This window comes from Nicotiana tomentosiformis, chromosome 12 (assembly GCF_000390325.3).
Source record: "Nicotiana tomentosiformis chromosome 12, ASM39032v3, whole genome shotgun sequence".
Lineage (NCBI taxonomy): Eukaryota > Viridiplantae > Streptophyta > Magnoliopsida > Solanales > Solanaceae > Nicotiana > Nicotiana tomentosiformis.
In genome coordinates, this window is record NC_090823.1 from 25,212,914 (window position 1) to 25,225,580 (window position 12,667).

The following is a 12,667-nucleotide window of genomic DNA, read 5'->3' on the forward strand; positions in this document are numbered from 1 at the left end:
TTTAGTCCCTTAAGTATGTTAAAGTGGAGCATCTTTAGTCTCACTGACAGAGGTTTTGACCAATATTGTCTCTTATCTTTGAGGGTAGGTCTATTTTGGTCCCTCAAATATAACTCTGAGCATATTTAGTCCCTTAAGTATGCTAAAGTGGAGCATCTTTAGTCTCACTGACATAATATATTCAAAAACTAACGGTGTTACCCAACTCTGATTCATAAAGCAAATTTTCTGCTCTAAAGCAAAATGTTTCCTCTCATTTTATTGGATAACGCAAATTATCACTTTAATTCTTCATTTTTAGATAATGCCTTCTAAAATTTTGATCTTGAATATATCCCATTCTGTGCCAGTTTTCAATGAGAAAATGACACTGTATAACCGCTGTTAAAATAATAGCCGGAAAAATGTATAAAATTTATAAATTGTTTTGTGTATATATATACATTTAAAAATTTCGGTTGATTTTTCCAAAAAGAAAAGTTAAAATTTGAAAAAATAGAGCTGCCAGGATCACTTCTAGGCATATTATTGAAGCAAACGAATAACCAGGTTGTATTATCATTTTTAGCCCGTGCCAAAAACTATTTACATCTGGTATCAGAATAAGTATATAAAGTTGGTATATTTTTTGTATATTAACATACAAAAAAATTAAAAAGAAATATATATATATATATATATATATATATATACAAATTTTATACATTTTTTGGCTATTATTTTAACAGCGATTTTACAGTGTCATCTTCTCATTGAAAACTGACACAGAATGGGATATATTCAAGATCAAAATTTTAGAAGGCATTATCTAAAAATGAGGAATTAAAGTGATAATTTGTGTTATCCAATAAAATGAGAGGAAACATTTTGCTTTAGAGCAGAAGATTTGCTTTATAAATCAGAGTTGGGTAACACCGTTAGTTTTTGAATATATTGTGTCAGTGAGACTAAAGGTGCTCCACTTTAGCATACTTAATGGATTAAATATGCTCAGGGTTATATTTGAGGGACTAAAATAGACCTACCCTCAAAGATAAGGGACAATATTGGTCAAAACCTCTGTCAGTGAGACTAAAGATGCTCCACTTTAGCATACTTAAGTGGCTAAATATGCTCAGGGTTATATTTGAGGGACCAAAATAAACCTACCCTCAAAGATAAGGGACAATATTGATCAAAACCTCTAAAATTGTTGATACTTGACATTGAAGCATTCAAGCCGGCCTACCTTAGGTGAAGCGGTGTCAACGTTCGTCTGAAAATTTTACTAAATATTTATATATGATTGAAATGTCGAAACAAAAGTTAGAATAAATAAAATAAAGTGACACCACTTCTCACAGGGAGCTAAGTAGGTAGTGCGGTCAACGGGTCAAGTACTAAATGAGATCGCGGGTCAAAGCTAAAAAGTAGGAGTGTTATTGAATATTTAAAAGACGATTGAATCAATCGAATCGTATCGTACAAAATTGATTTTTAAGTTTTTTTAATAAAATATTAGGTTTTTATATAAATTTATAATCGTACCGATAATTAGGGTAAGTTTTTTATTTTATGAAAATAAACAGAAAAAATACGGAATCGTACCGAATAAATTTACATGTAAAAATTATATTTATATATTAATTTTAAAAATAATAAAGCATTTGATTTTTTCTTGGGTCTTGGAATTATGAAAATAGTTACAAGCCAACAAGTAATTAAATTCAAAATTCTAATTCCCAAACCTATTATGCTACTCCTATCGAAACTAAATTATTTTCATCATATTCACTAGCAAGACACAAGGTATTGTAACAATTATGAGTAGCAAACTACAATGTATTAAATATGTTTCCTTTCGTATGATTTAGATTTATCTTTTTGAATATTTAATCTTCTTAAATTTTATTCTTGAGTCTCAGTCCCAGCTTGGTTAATATCTTTCCACTCGTGTGATTTATATTTTTTATATTAATTTGCTTAGTTTCTTTTACGTTATTATAGAATAGTTGATGGATCTATACTCTAGCCATCTTTCATATTTTCTTAATTCATCACCCTTTAAAATGTAAAAATATCTAGAGAGTTTTACTAAGTCCTATAAAAATACGTATATTATTGCATTCTACTTCTACTAGTGACTTTTTAATGATATTTAAAAAAAAATACCGAAAATTAACCGAATAGTACCGATACCAAAGAGAAACCGATATGATTGAGACGGTTTTAAAAAGTCTAATTTTGGTTATATATAATAGAATAACCGAAAAATTGATATGGTACAAATTTTACAAAATAAACGACCGAATCGAACCATTTACACCCCCTACAAAAAAGCATCAATTTTTGTTTTAAAATTTTTGTGCTTAATCTACAAATAAGATACAGGAGAGTCATATTTGCTCACTTCAGCGACATAAAGTTATTTGAATTTGGAATATGATGATGTTGCTTCCCTATTTTTTCCCCTTTTCGTTCATCTTTATTCTTGGCGATAAACTTTATTAAAAATAATTTGCAAACTCAAATGAATGATGAGTTTTTAATTGAATGTTTGGTACCTGATGTAGAAAAAAAGTATTTAGTATTATTTCTAATGAGCTTATTTTGAATGCATTTCAAAAACTAGAAACTTAATCGAGAAGAGTTATACTATTAATATACTTGATTTGTAAATATGATTCAAATTGTGTTTTTTTTTAATATATTTGTTTACTTGTTCACGATTTTAAATGGTAACACCACTTACAAAATATTCTACCTATGCCACTGGAAGAACTAGTGTTTTGTCATCTGTAAACCATTAAGATATAATTTCCGCTCCAACTTATGTTGGCTCAGAATAACTAAGGCAGCAGATAGTACTAGAGGGGTCCTTTTTCTTTTCAGTCGAATGACATTGCTAGATAAATAAAGCAAGATCAGATAATCTATATTATAATTTGCAGATCAGCAGTATGCAGCAATACTATAACCTGTCACCAAAAGAAAATTGGAAAACTAAAATCTGATGATTTAAACATTTGAAAGCAATTGGATGGTTCAAAAACCATAAACTAAGAAAAACACAAAATTGGCTTGCAGTCAAAACACAAGGAGCAAGTTCAAATAGTTCATATATTGGTGTCTTCTAAGGCTCCAAAATCTCTTCTGAAGCACAAATGCGCTTATTCATCCTCCTGGCTGCGCAACCTAGCAAGCTTGTTAGTCACAACGACATCAAGTTGGGCTGCTCGCTCAACAATTTCTTTCCTCTTCCTTGTCGACACGTTATGTGCAATCTCAGCACAGTAAGTCCTGTAAGCAGAAAAAACAATCACTTAACCTAGACCAAAGATGAGGAAACTAGTATTTCATGTTCAAATCAGAGGCAAATACTGTACTTGTTGCATTACCTGTTGTGCATCATTAGAACATCAAGCTCACTTGCGTTGTGCACAACAAACTTCTTGAAGCCATTGGGAAGATAGTGGCGGGTCTTCTTGTCAGACCCATATCCAATGTTGGGCATCAGGACACATCCCTTGAACTTTCTTCTAACTCTGGAATCAATACCTTTTGGTCGGCGCCAGCTTGGCTGTCATTGATAAATTCAATGATTAGCTTCATTTGGTAAGCCTTGTACAATTGAAACTGAAGTGGATGAAAGGCAAATGCTCTAGCGACATTGAGTACATGCCTAACAGAGATTTCTATCAAAAAACCAAACCTAACTGCATTATGCAATACAAAATCAACTAATAATGACATTCAAAGTATGTTAGAGGTAGATACTTTCTCATTCCACTACCATGTGCAGAGAGGGTCAAAATATATAGTAGAAGTCATAGAGGGATAAATTAAAAAGAAATCTTGTCATTAGTGAAGCCAACAGTGTTGCAATAGATGCTCTGTTTTAAAAGGCGTTTCTGGGGTGAGGCGTACCAAAAACGCCCCGAGGCGATGGTGTGGGGCGAAAGTCTCAAGAGGCGTACGCCACGTAATTCATGGTTTTCCCAATATTTTATCTTGTTCGCTAGTCTGCTAATATCTCCCAAAAGCAACGAATATTTAATTTTTTTTACAAATACAAAGAGAACTACATTCTTCTTCATAGCAGCATATTCGAAATTCAAATTGCAGGTTAATCATCCTTTTTGTTCCTCCATATAGAAAACTTTATTCTTTGACTCAAATTACTTGTGCTTGTAAGTAACGTATAATAGATTATTTTGATTAGTTTTTTGTGGGGATGGAACACACATATATATAGTTTTCTTCAATATTTATGCAATTTTACCTGTTTACTGTCATTATATCATTTTATAAAATATTAAAAAATAAATACCTATGGGGCTTACGCCCCGCTGAGGCATATGTAAAACGCCCCGCCTTACGCCCACGCCTTTTAAAACACTGAATAGATGTTCTGTAATTTGAAACACCCTTAAATAAAATGCAGAGCAACGAGGTGGTTATGTTCCTTGTATACCATGCGCAACCAATAATCTTTAGGTAAACCATCTTTTAGGATAACAAAGGCTCCTCTAATCTTTGTACTAGACTTAAGTGATACCACTGGAGTTGTCATTTCTTGTTCGGTAAAAGAGCATCTTACGCCCTCTAAATTATGTACCTGTTCCTTCACTAAAATAGAATAATCTTCACATCCCCTAAAAGCACAACCCCTCACAACATGAAAATTTTGCTTGAACCCTTTGCACATGGGAAACAACCTCTCTACCTTCACAAGGAGGGAGAGGGGGCACACAATACCCTCTCAAAACCTCACTTGTGGGATTACAATGGGTTTGTTGTTGAAACCTTTGAATATTCTATATCAATATGTGTAGACCTCACTTGTGGGATTACAATGGGTTAGTTGTTGAAACCTTTGAATATTCTATATCAATATGTGTAGACCTCACTTGTGGGATTACAATGGGTTTGTTGTTGAAACCTTTGAATATTCTATATCAATATGTGTAGACCTCACTTGTGGGATTACCATGGGTTTGTTGTTGAAACCTTTGAATATTCTATATCAATATGTGTAGACCTCACTTGTGGGATTACAATGGATTTGTTGTTGAAACCTTTGCATATTCTATATCAATCTGTGTAGACCTCACTTGTGGGATTACAATGGGTTTGTTGTTGAAACCTTTGCATATTCTATATCAATCTATGTATACCTCACTTGTGGGATTACAATGGGTTTGTTGTTGAAACCTTTGCATATTCTATATCAATCTGTGTAGACCTCACTTGTGGAATTACAATGGATCTTGTTGAAACCTTTGCATATTCTACATCAATTTGTGTACAACTACGTGGGGTTTAATGATTGGAAACCAAAGCAGCAAAGGAGAATAAACAATTGAAGGACACAAGAACAAAACTGCCTCTCTTCATGGCTGTTGTGTGACCTCTTTTATGTCTTATATCATGGATTGTTGGCTGATCTAGTTCTGCCCATATCCGCAATAGAAACCACCAAAATAGATTAGGATGATACCAAGAAATTACAACACACCCTTTTTGGTCATAGTGAAAAGGCTGACAACATAGATTAGAATCCGGTGGCATATGGAGCTTAGAGAGTTACATCTTAGTATCAATTGTACCCAAGTTGTAATTTGAATCAAATTGATCAATAAAATTCTCTAATTTCCATTTCAGTTTTTCTTCTCAATTCTCATTACAGTATCTAGTTTATTACACACACCTAGGTAACATGGCAGGTAAAGAATACAAACAAACGAGAAAACAAGGAACAATGTATTTTGACGTTGTTCAATAATTTTTATTTCTGAAAACAGTAGTGCCCCAGATCAGCTTCCCCGCACCTCAACAAATTATACAATAACAATTCTAAGCATTAAAAACTGAAACATGAAAAGAGTTAGTTACCTTGACAGTGATTCTGCGGTCACTTTGAGCTCTCTTGAACTGCTTAACTCTCTTCTTCACTATCTTCTTGGTCAACAGTGGCACCGCCATTTTTTTCCCTCTTACCTTCTAAAAAATCAACTCAATAATATTAGATACAAAATTCATTGAGGAAAAACAAGAGCAGAGATGATAGCAAAGGAGAATTAGAGACTCACAAACTAGGGTTTCTGAATTCTGATAACCAGCTGCGCGTTCGTTATACCAGTGACGCAGTAGAGTGTTATATACCCAATTAGAATTGTTGGTAGTGGAAACAATGGGCTAATAGGCCCATGACTAGAGCCCAACACTTGCCTCGTTGGGGCAGTGTGAGAAGGCCGATTTATGTTTTTTCGTTTATAATTTGTGAGGGTTGAACCAGATTTTATTGATTTTCTTTTTGGAGAAGTTACACAACACAACAAATATATATATATATATTACATTTATCATTTATAGCTATACTTTCAAAAAATTACCATTCTTAGCTCCAGTACTGAAACAAGAGATATTATTTTTAATTGAAGCTTAGTTGGTTAGAGCACCAACTTAGTAAGTAGGGGTCTTAAGTTTGACTCACACCAGAGCATTCTATTTTTTTGTACTTCTGTATTTTGCTTTGGTTGTATTCGTTGTGTGAATGAATGCAGTCAATATGAATACAGTCGATACTTGTCGTATCCTTTATATACACCCTGTATTTTGTTTTGGTTGTATTCGTTCGCGAATACAGTTGATATAGGTTGTATTCGTTGTGCCAAAGAATACAGCTGACACAGGTTGTATTCGACGTGTTTGAATATAAGTGATACAAGCTGGTAATAACTAAACAGTAGTTACGAATATTAATTAGGCAAACTAAAATTATATATGATAATTAGAATCTAAATTGTAGTGCTTTATGAAAGTTTGTCTTTCTTTTTTATCTCGTAGAATTTCCTTCTTCTATATAACATTCGATAGACAATACTTCCTTTATTTCTCATTTGCTATAACATTTATTCCTTCCGTTTCATTCATGTGAACTTATGCGACTGGATGTGGAATCTAAAAAAGGAATGAAATATATTAAACATATCATAATATTTGTATAATTATGAATTTTTGAAACTTATAATGTTAAACATGTCATTATATTTGTGTGCCTATAAAAGCTTATCATTAAAAGTAACATGAGAAATTTAAGCAACAAAATCTTCAAATTTATAAAAAGACATTCTTTTCTAAATGGACCAAAAAGAAAATAGAATAACATGAACTAATACGGAAGATGTATATTTTTAAAAGCCTCTGGTATAAATTTGCGAGAAAATGGACCTTTATGGCGATTTACCGTATTGAAATTAAGAAAATGTCACGTAAAGTCTAGTAATAAAAATGCAAACGATTGACAAGCAATGAGGGATTTTTTGACACATTCAAATTGGAGATTCATAGGCACGAAGCCAAGATCCTTTCTTCTTATTCTTTGTATAAAATATATTAAACTATTTTTAATAATGTACAGATAGTTCCTTCGGCGACATTTTATAAAAAAATTATGTAAGTAGGAACTATTAAATAAAGTAGGTACAAATCTTGAAGATCAGAATTCTCATTTCAACATAAACAAAATACAATATAATTTCTTTCCACCTAAACCCCTACCGTTGTCCAAAAAGAATGTAGGTGAAAAAATACTAGACGGCCTAACTTTTTTTAATTAGACAAGGTTCAAACATTGAACTAGCTCCCATTTGGCCATAAATTTTGACCCTTTTTTTCAAATTTCTTTTGAAAATATTATTTGTTCGTGAAATATAATTAGTTTTTGGAAGAAAAATTTAAGTTCCCAAAAATGGGTGTGGGGTAGTAATTTTTCTTCCGCTCACAAAAATTTAACTTTTTTCCAAATAAAATACATGTCCAAACACAACTTCAACTTCCAAAAATTATTATTCAACACAACTTCAATTTTTTTTTTTTCAAGTTCCAATCAAATTTATGTCCCAGCGATAGCTTAGAAAAGGTCTATAGAAAAAATTAAACGGAAAAAGGGCTTAAAGTACCCCTATTGTATGCTAAATGGTTTATAAAAATCCTCTGTCCATCTATCCATCTGAAAAAATATAGGACGTTAATTGTATCCGCGACTAACGACAGCACATGTGCGCCTCTCATTAAATGATGTGGCATCCTTTCATTTGGCCACATGGCTCTGTGGGGCTGAAATTGTATTTGGATTAATTTCGACCTATTTAATCGATCTGACCCACTCTTCTTACCTTATACCCACTCTTTTAACCCTATACCCACATATTTTACTCGTCTTTTCCCCAATTTAGAACCTAGGTCATCAGGTTTCTCATGTAATCTTCTTCTCCGAAACTTCTCCTTTTCAACTAATTAATTCTTGTCTTTTTCCTTCGAATCTTGTGGTTGGCTGTAAAAGTTGCGCCTTTATTGATTAATAAAAAATTCAAATGTCTGAAAATTCTATCTCTTCTGGTTCGTCGCATCATTGTGGTTGTGGTTTAATTGTAAATTATTTTATGGCTAAGACTCATTTGAACGGTGATCGTCGATTTTACAAATGCCCTCGTTTTGATGAGGAAGTTTCATGTGGTTTGTGGGAATGGCGGGATGAAGAGATGCCACCACATGTGACGATGTTAATCAATAACTTGAATACTTCACTGAAGTCAGTGAAAGTTGAAAGAAATTATCTGATGAAGATGGTGGCTAACTTGGAAGATGTTGTTTCTGCTGAAAGACTGAAAATAGAAAAATTAATGGAAGAGATGGAGGGAATTAATTCAGCAAACTTAGAGAATGTCGCTAGGATGGAGGATAAATTACACATGATAAAGTGGTTTATTATATTTTCTTGGGTTGTCTTTGTGTTGGTGCTAGTTTTCAAGATGATGTAGTATAGTTAGGTTATTTTATAATTCTGTCGATATTGTAATTCTGCAGATGTTTATTGATTTGGTTCAGATATTGTAATTCTGTAGATGTTGTAATGCTACAGTTGTAATGGTAGCTTGTTTGCTATGAAATGAAGTTTTTTGTTTATCCTTCATTCTCATGCAACTTTTTGCATACACAAAAATTACTAAGTCAAATAGAATCATCTCTTATAGATAGACAAGAAGAACATTGCCATTAATCGAGTAGCAAACATACATTGTTTCAAGATTTAAGCCTCACAAAATATTGCTATTAGACAAGTAAATGTATGATCCAAAAACCTGTACCACTGTCACAACATTTACTTGTCTAAAAACCTAGAATATGAACAAACATCATGTAGTCGAGCAGTCATGTAAAAAAAAGGATTTAAATGTATATTACATTCATCATTTCTTGTTACACTACTCCCCCTTGCCCCTCCCCTTGCCTCTTTTAGCTTTAAGTTTACCAATCTTTTTCTCTTTCACACCCAATAGTTGAGCTGTTGTCATTGCCTCATTTCCCTTCCAGGTAGTTCTCTTTGGGGAGTATGGCAGTTTTGTTGGTTGTGAGCTACCAGTGTGATCCCCTGTGAATTGTATCTTCCTAGTCCTAGAATTTTATTAATTCTTATGCTAAAGTCTAGTCTTAATACCAGAGACAACCTTAGGCCTCAAAATAGGGTCAACTTCTGCAATAAAGTCTGCTTGAATAAGCCTTCTTCTGGTATAAATATTCTGACTTGGCATATGAGTTGCCTGGGTGTACTGTCTGGAGTGCTGACTTGACATCTGAGTGTACTGACTAGATTGCTGACTTGGCATTTGAGTGTAATGACTGGATTGCTGACTTGGCATTTGAATTTACCGTCTGGATTGATGACTGGACAACTGACTTGGTTGGCTAGCCTGACTTGGCATTTGTTGGTCTTGTTCTTTAAAATCAGGATTAGGGACCATGAAAAATTCTGATTCTTAGTCTTGAGTTGTCTTAGTGTGGTCTTGCACATTCTTGGACTGTAAGTATAAAAAATATATTGTAAGTATAAAAAACAAATTGTAAGTATAAAAAGCAAATTATAAGTATACCTTATTGGCTAATGGACAACTTCTTTTATTATGGTTTGGCTTGCCACAAAAATCATAAGTTATTTGAAGACCCTTCCTAGAAGTTGACCATTCTTCTTGCCTTTTCCTAGCTTTATCCTTCTCTCTTGACCTTTTCACTTTAGGTCTACCAACCATCTTTGCTAATTGTGGTGGTTCCATGGCTTGGTGTGGCTCAACTTTTCAGAATTTTTTACCTCTAACAGGTTGCAGTTTGTGCTGATACACTAACTGCCAAGCTTGTTTGGAATACCACCAGTGAATTTCAAGTGTTGGGTCCAGTTTTTTATAGTTGAATGCCTTGATAACATGAGCACAAGAGATTCCAAATAAGTCCCAAAGTATGCATGTGCACCTTTGTTGCTCCAGAATCACTGTGTGCATGTCTTTACCTTTACTTATTTCAAAACCCCTATATCCATTGAAATTTTTCTTGCACTTTGAAGCCATCTCTGTATAATCATTATACAGCTCCATTGCATATGGGATGTATTTACCTCTCCAACTGCTATCTTCTTCTGCTCTATCATTTAGTTGATTTATCACCTTCAATTATCAACTAGTAAACAAGGAGTTAGTCAACAGTAGAGTATTTAACAAGCAATTGTTAATCTTTCACTCTTACATCAGTTAGATAAATTAACAAGCAGTTAGTCAATTAGTCAACAATAGACAAATTAATAAATTAATAGTAGACTTCACCTTCACTCTTATATCCTCAAGCATATTCATAATTGGCTAATGTCTAGCTTCAAGAATCCAAGAGTTGAAAGACTCTATAAAGTTGTTGTCCACCATTGGGTATCAAAGTAAGTTCTACACCAGCTTACTGGAGGATATTTCAGCAAGTCCCTGCAACATCCTCAGACACTTCACCTAACTATTTCAACATATCCTTAAATTCTTCCTCATATGTGCTCCAAGAACACCACCACATTAATTTTTTCATCTCATCAGTCTTCGAATCTTTGCTCCAGTTTGCTTCAATATGCTTGCATAATATTTGTGATATGATTGTGGACATACATTCCTTACAGTATCTAATAGACTTTGCACATGAAGAAATATTACATTAACAAACTAAATAACATAATTTTGAAGAAAAAGAATTCAGAGCATATGGTAACATATCTTCTGCATATCTGACATGAATGTATACCTTTTACCATCTTGTAAGTCCAAAGAAGCCTTCAAGTTCTCCATGAACCACTGCCATATTATTTTTGTTTCCTTATCCACTACAACCCAAGTTAGTGGATATACATACTTGCAAGAATCTTGAGCAACAGAAACTAACAACATTCCTTGGCATTTGCCTTTTAAAAAGGTTCCATCTATACCTATAAAAGATCTCAAACCTGCTTTGAATCCACTTTTGAGGGCTTGGAAGCAGACATACATCCTCAAAAATCTTCTCTTACCTTCCTCCATCGCATTCTTGGATATCTGTATCACCACGTCAGTACCAGGGTTAGTTTCTCTCAACTCTTGAGCATATGACTCCAACTTGTTGTACTCATCCAAGTAACTGCCCTCCAATTTCTCTAAAACAATTCTCTTCACCCTTTTTAACTTTGAATCACTCACATTCAAACTGAATTTATCCTCTAAATCAACCTTCATGTCTTTAACCTTAAACTTATGATTATTTTGAATCTTTCTCTTAAAATAATGTGTTAAATCAGCAAGAATAGCTTGTTGTTCTCAAAAACATCACCACAATCATGTTCATCCCTCCAAGTTTTTATCTTTACCCCTTGATCTCTGCCATCCTTAGAAATAAGACATTTAAAGGGACACCCAATCTGACACTTGTATCTAAGTCTTCTCCTTTCACTCTTATCTACCTGAAGGCCCTTCTTATTAGAAACAACATAAAAACCAATAACCTCCTTAGCTTCAGCAAGATCTTTTAAAGTCATATCTTTTTCCAATGTTTTATACCTATCAAGTTGGCCAGTTACCTCAAACTTCTTCTGCCTCTCAAATAAACCTAGGACATCACTATCATAATCACTATCAACACTTTCAATATCGGTATCATCTTCACTACTATCACAGTCAGTAGCTACAACAACATGTACACTATTTGTATCAGTTTGTTGGGTAAATACATGAATATTTAGAGTATCATCCAAAAGATCAACACCAAATAAATGTACATCAGTGAGACCATCATTAATTAGGCTTGAAGCTTCCTAATCTTTTCATACACATCCAACAAAAAATACTTCCCAGATGGGTCAATAAATACTAACTGATGTACCTCAACAAATCCTATTACTTTAGTGTATTCTTTACACAAATCAATATAAGAAAGGTGGTCTACTTCATAACCACTCAACATGTGCACCTCTTTATTAGTATAAGACAGTGCAGGTTCTAATACCCACTCACCCCCATAATTAAAATACAAGTTTACTTTATCCACCATCATTCAGATAAAATCATATGCAACAACAATAAAAAAGCAAAATGGGATCACATCAGCAGTATTCAAGGCTTAAACAATAAATATATAAAGATATGTGATCACGCCCAACTCTAGTCCTAAAAAGGATAAAAGGTCGCTGCAAATATAATCCAGTTTAAAAGTTCGAATCGCCACAAAGAACTAAGGTTTAGCTATAACTGTTGGCTATCACTAAGAAGACAAGCTCAAACAATTCCTAAGTTATAAATATTAAGATTCTTATATCTAATTAACTAGTAAATTAAACTAGTATATTAACAAC

General features: G+C 33.4%; 1 protein-coding gene across 1 annotated transcript; it reads right to left on the reverse strand.

The window, feature by feature from the left end:
* Positions 1-2,893: 2,893 nt before the first annotated feature.
* Positions 2,894-6,179, reverse strand: LOC104100228 (large ribosomal subunit protein eL32z-like). The gene is made up of 4 exons (XM_009607411.4): positions 6,072-6,179; positions 5,875-5,982; positions 3,378-3,559; positions 2,894-3,279 (listed from the first exon to the last, which is right to left on the reverse strand). The coding sequence occupies exons 2-4, from the start codon at positions 5,962-5,964 to the stop codon at positions 3,150-3,152; spliced, it is 402 nt and encodes a 133-aa protein (XP_009605706.1). The 5' UTR covers positions 5,965-5,982; positions 6,072-6,179; the 3' UTR covers positions 2,894-3,149.
* Positions 6,180-12,667: the final 6,488 nt, after the last annotated feature.

What these genes read in the sequence shown, in the direction of transcription:
- LOC104100228 (XM_009607411.4), bottom strand. Translation starts at nt 5,964, where the DNA reads ATGGCGGTGCCACTGTTGACCAAGAAGATAGTGAAGAAGAGAGTTAAG. An exon ending in ACCGCAGAATCACTGTCAAG is followed by an intron (nt 3,560 to 5,874) that starts GTAACTAACTCT and finishes TATCAATGACAG; the next exon opens with CCAAGCTGGCGCCGACCAAA. An exon ending in GTTCTAATGATGCACAACAG is followed by an intron (nt 3,280 to 3,377) that starts GTAATGCAACAA and finishes TTCTGCTTACAG; the next exon opens with GACTTACTGTGCTGAGATTG.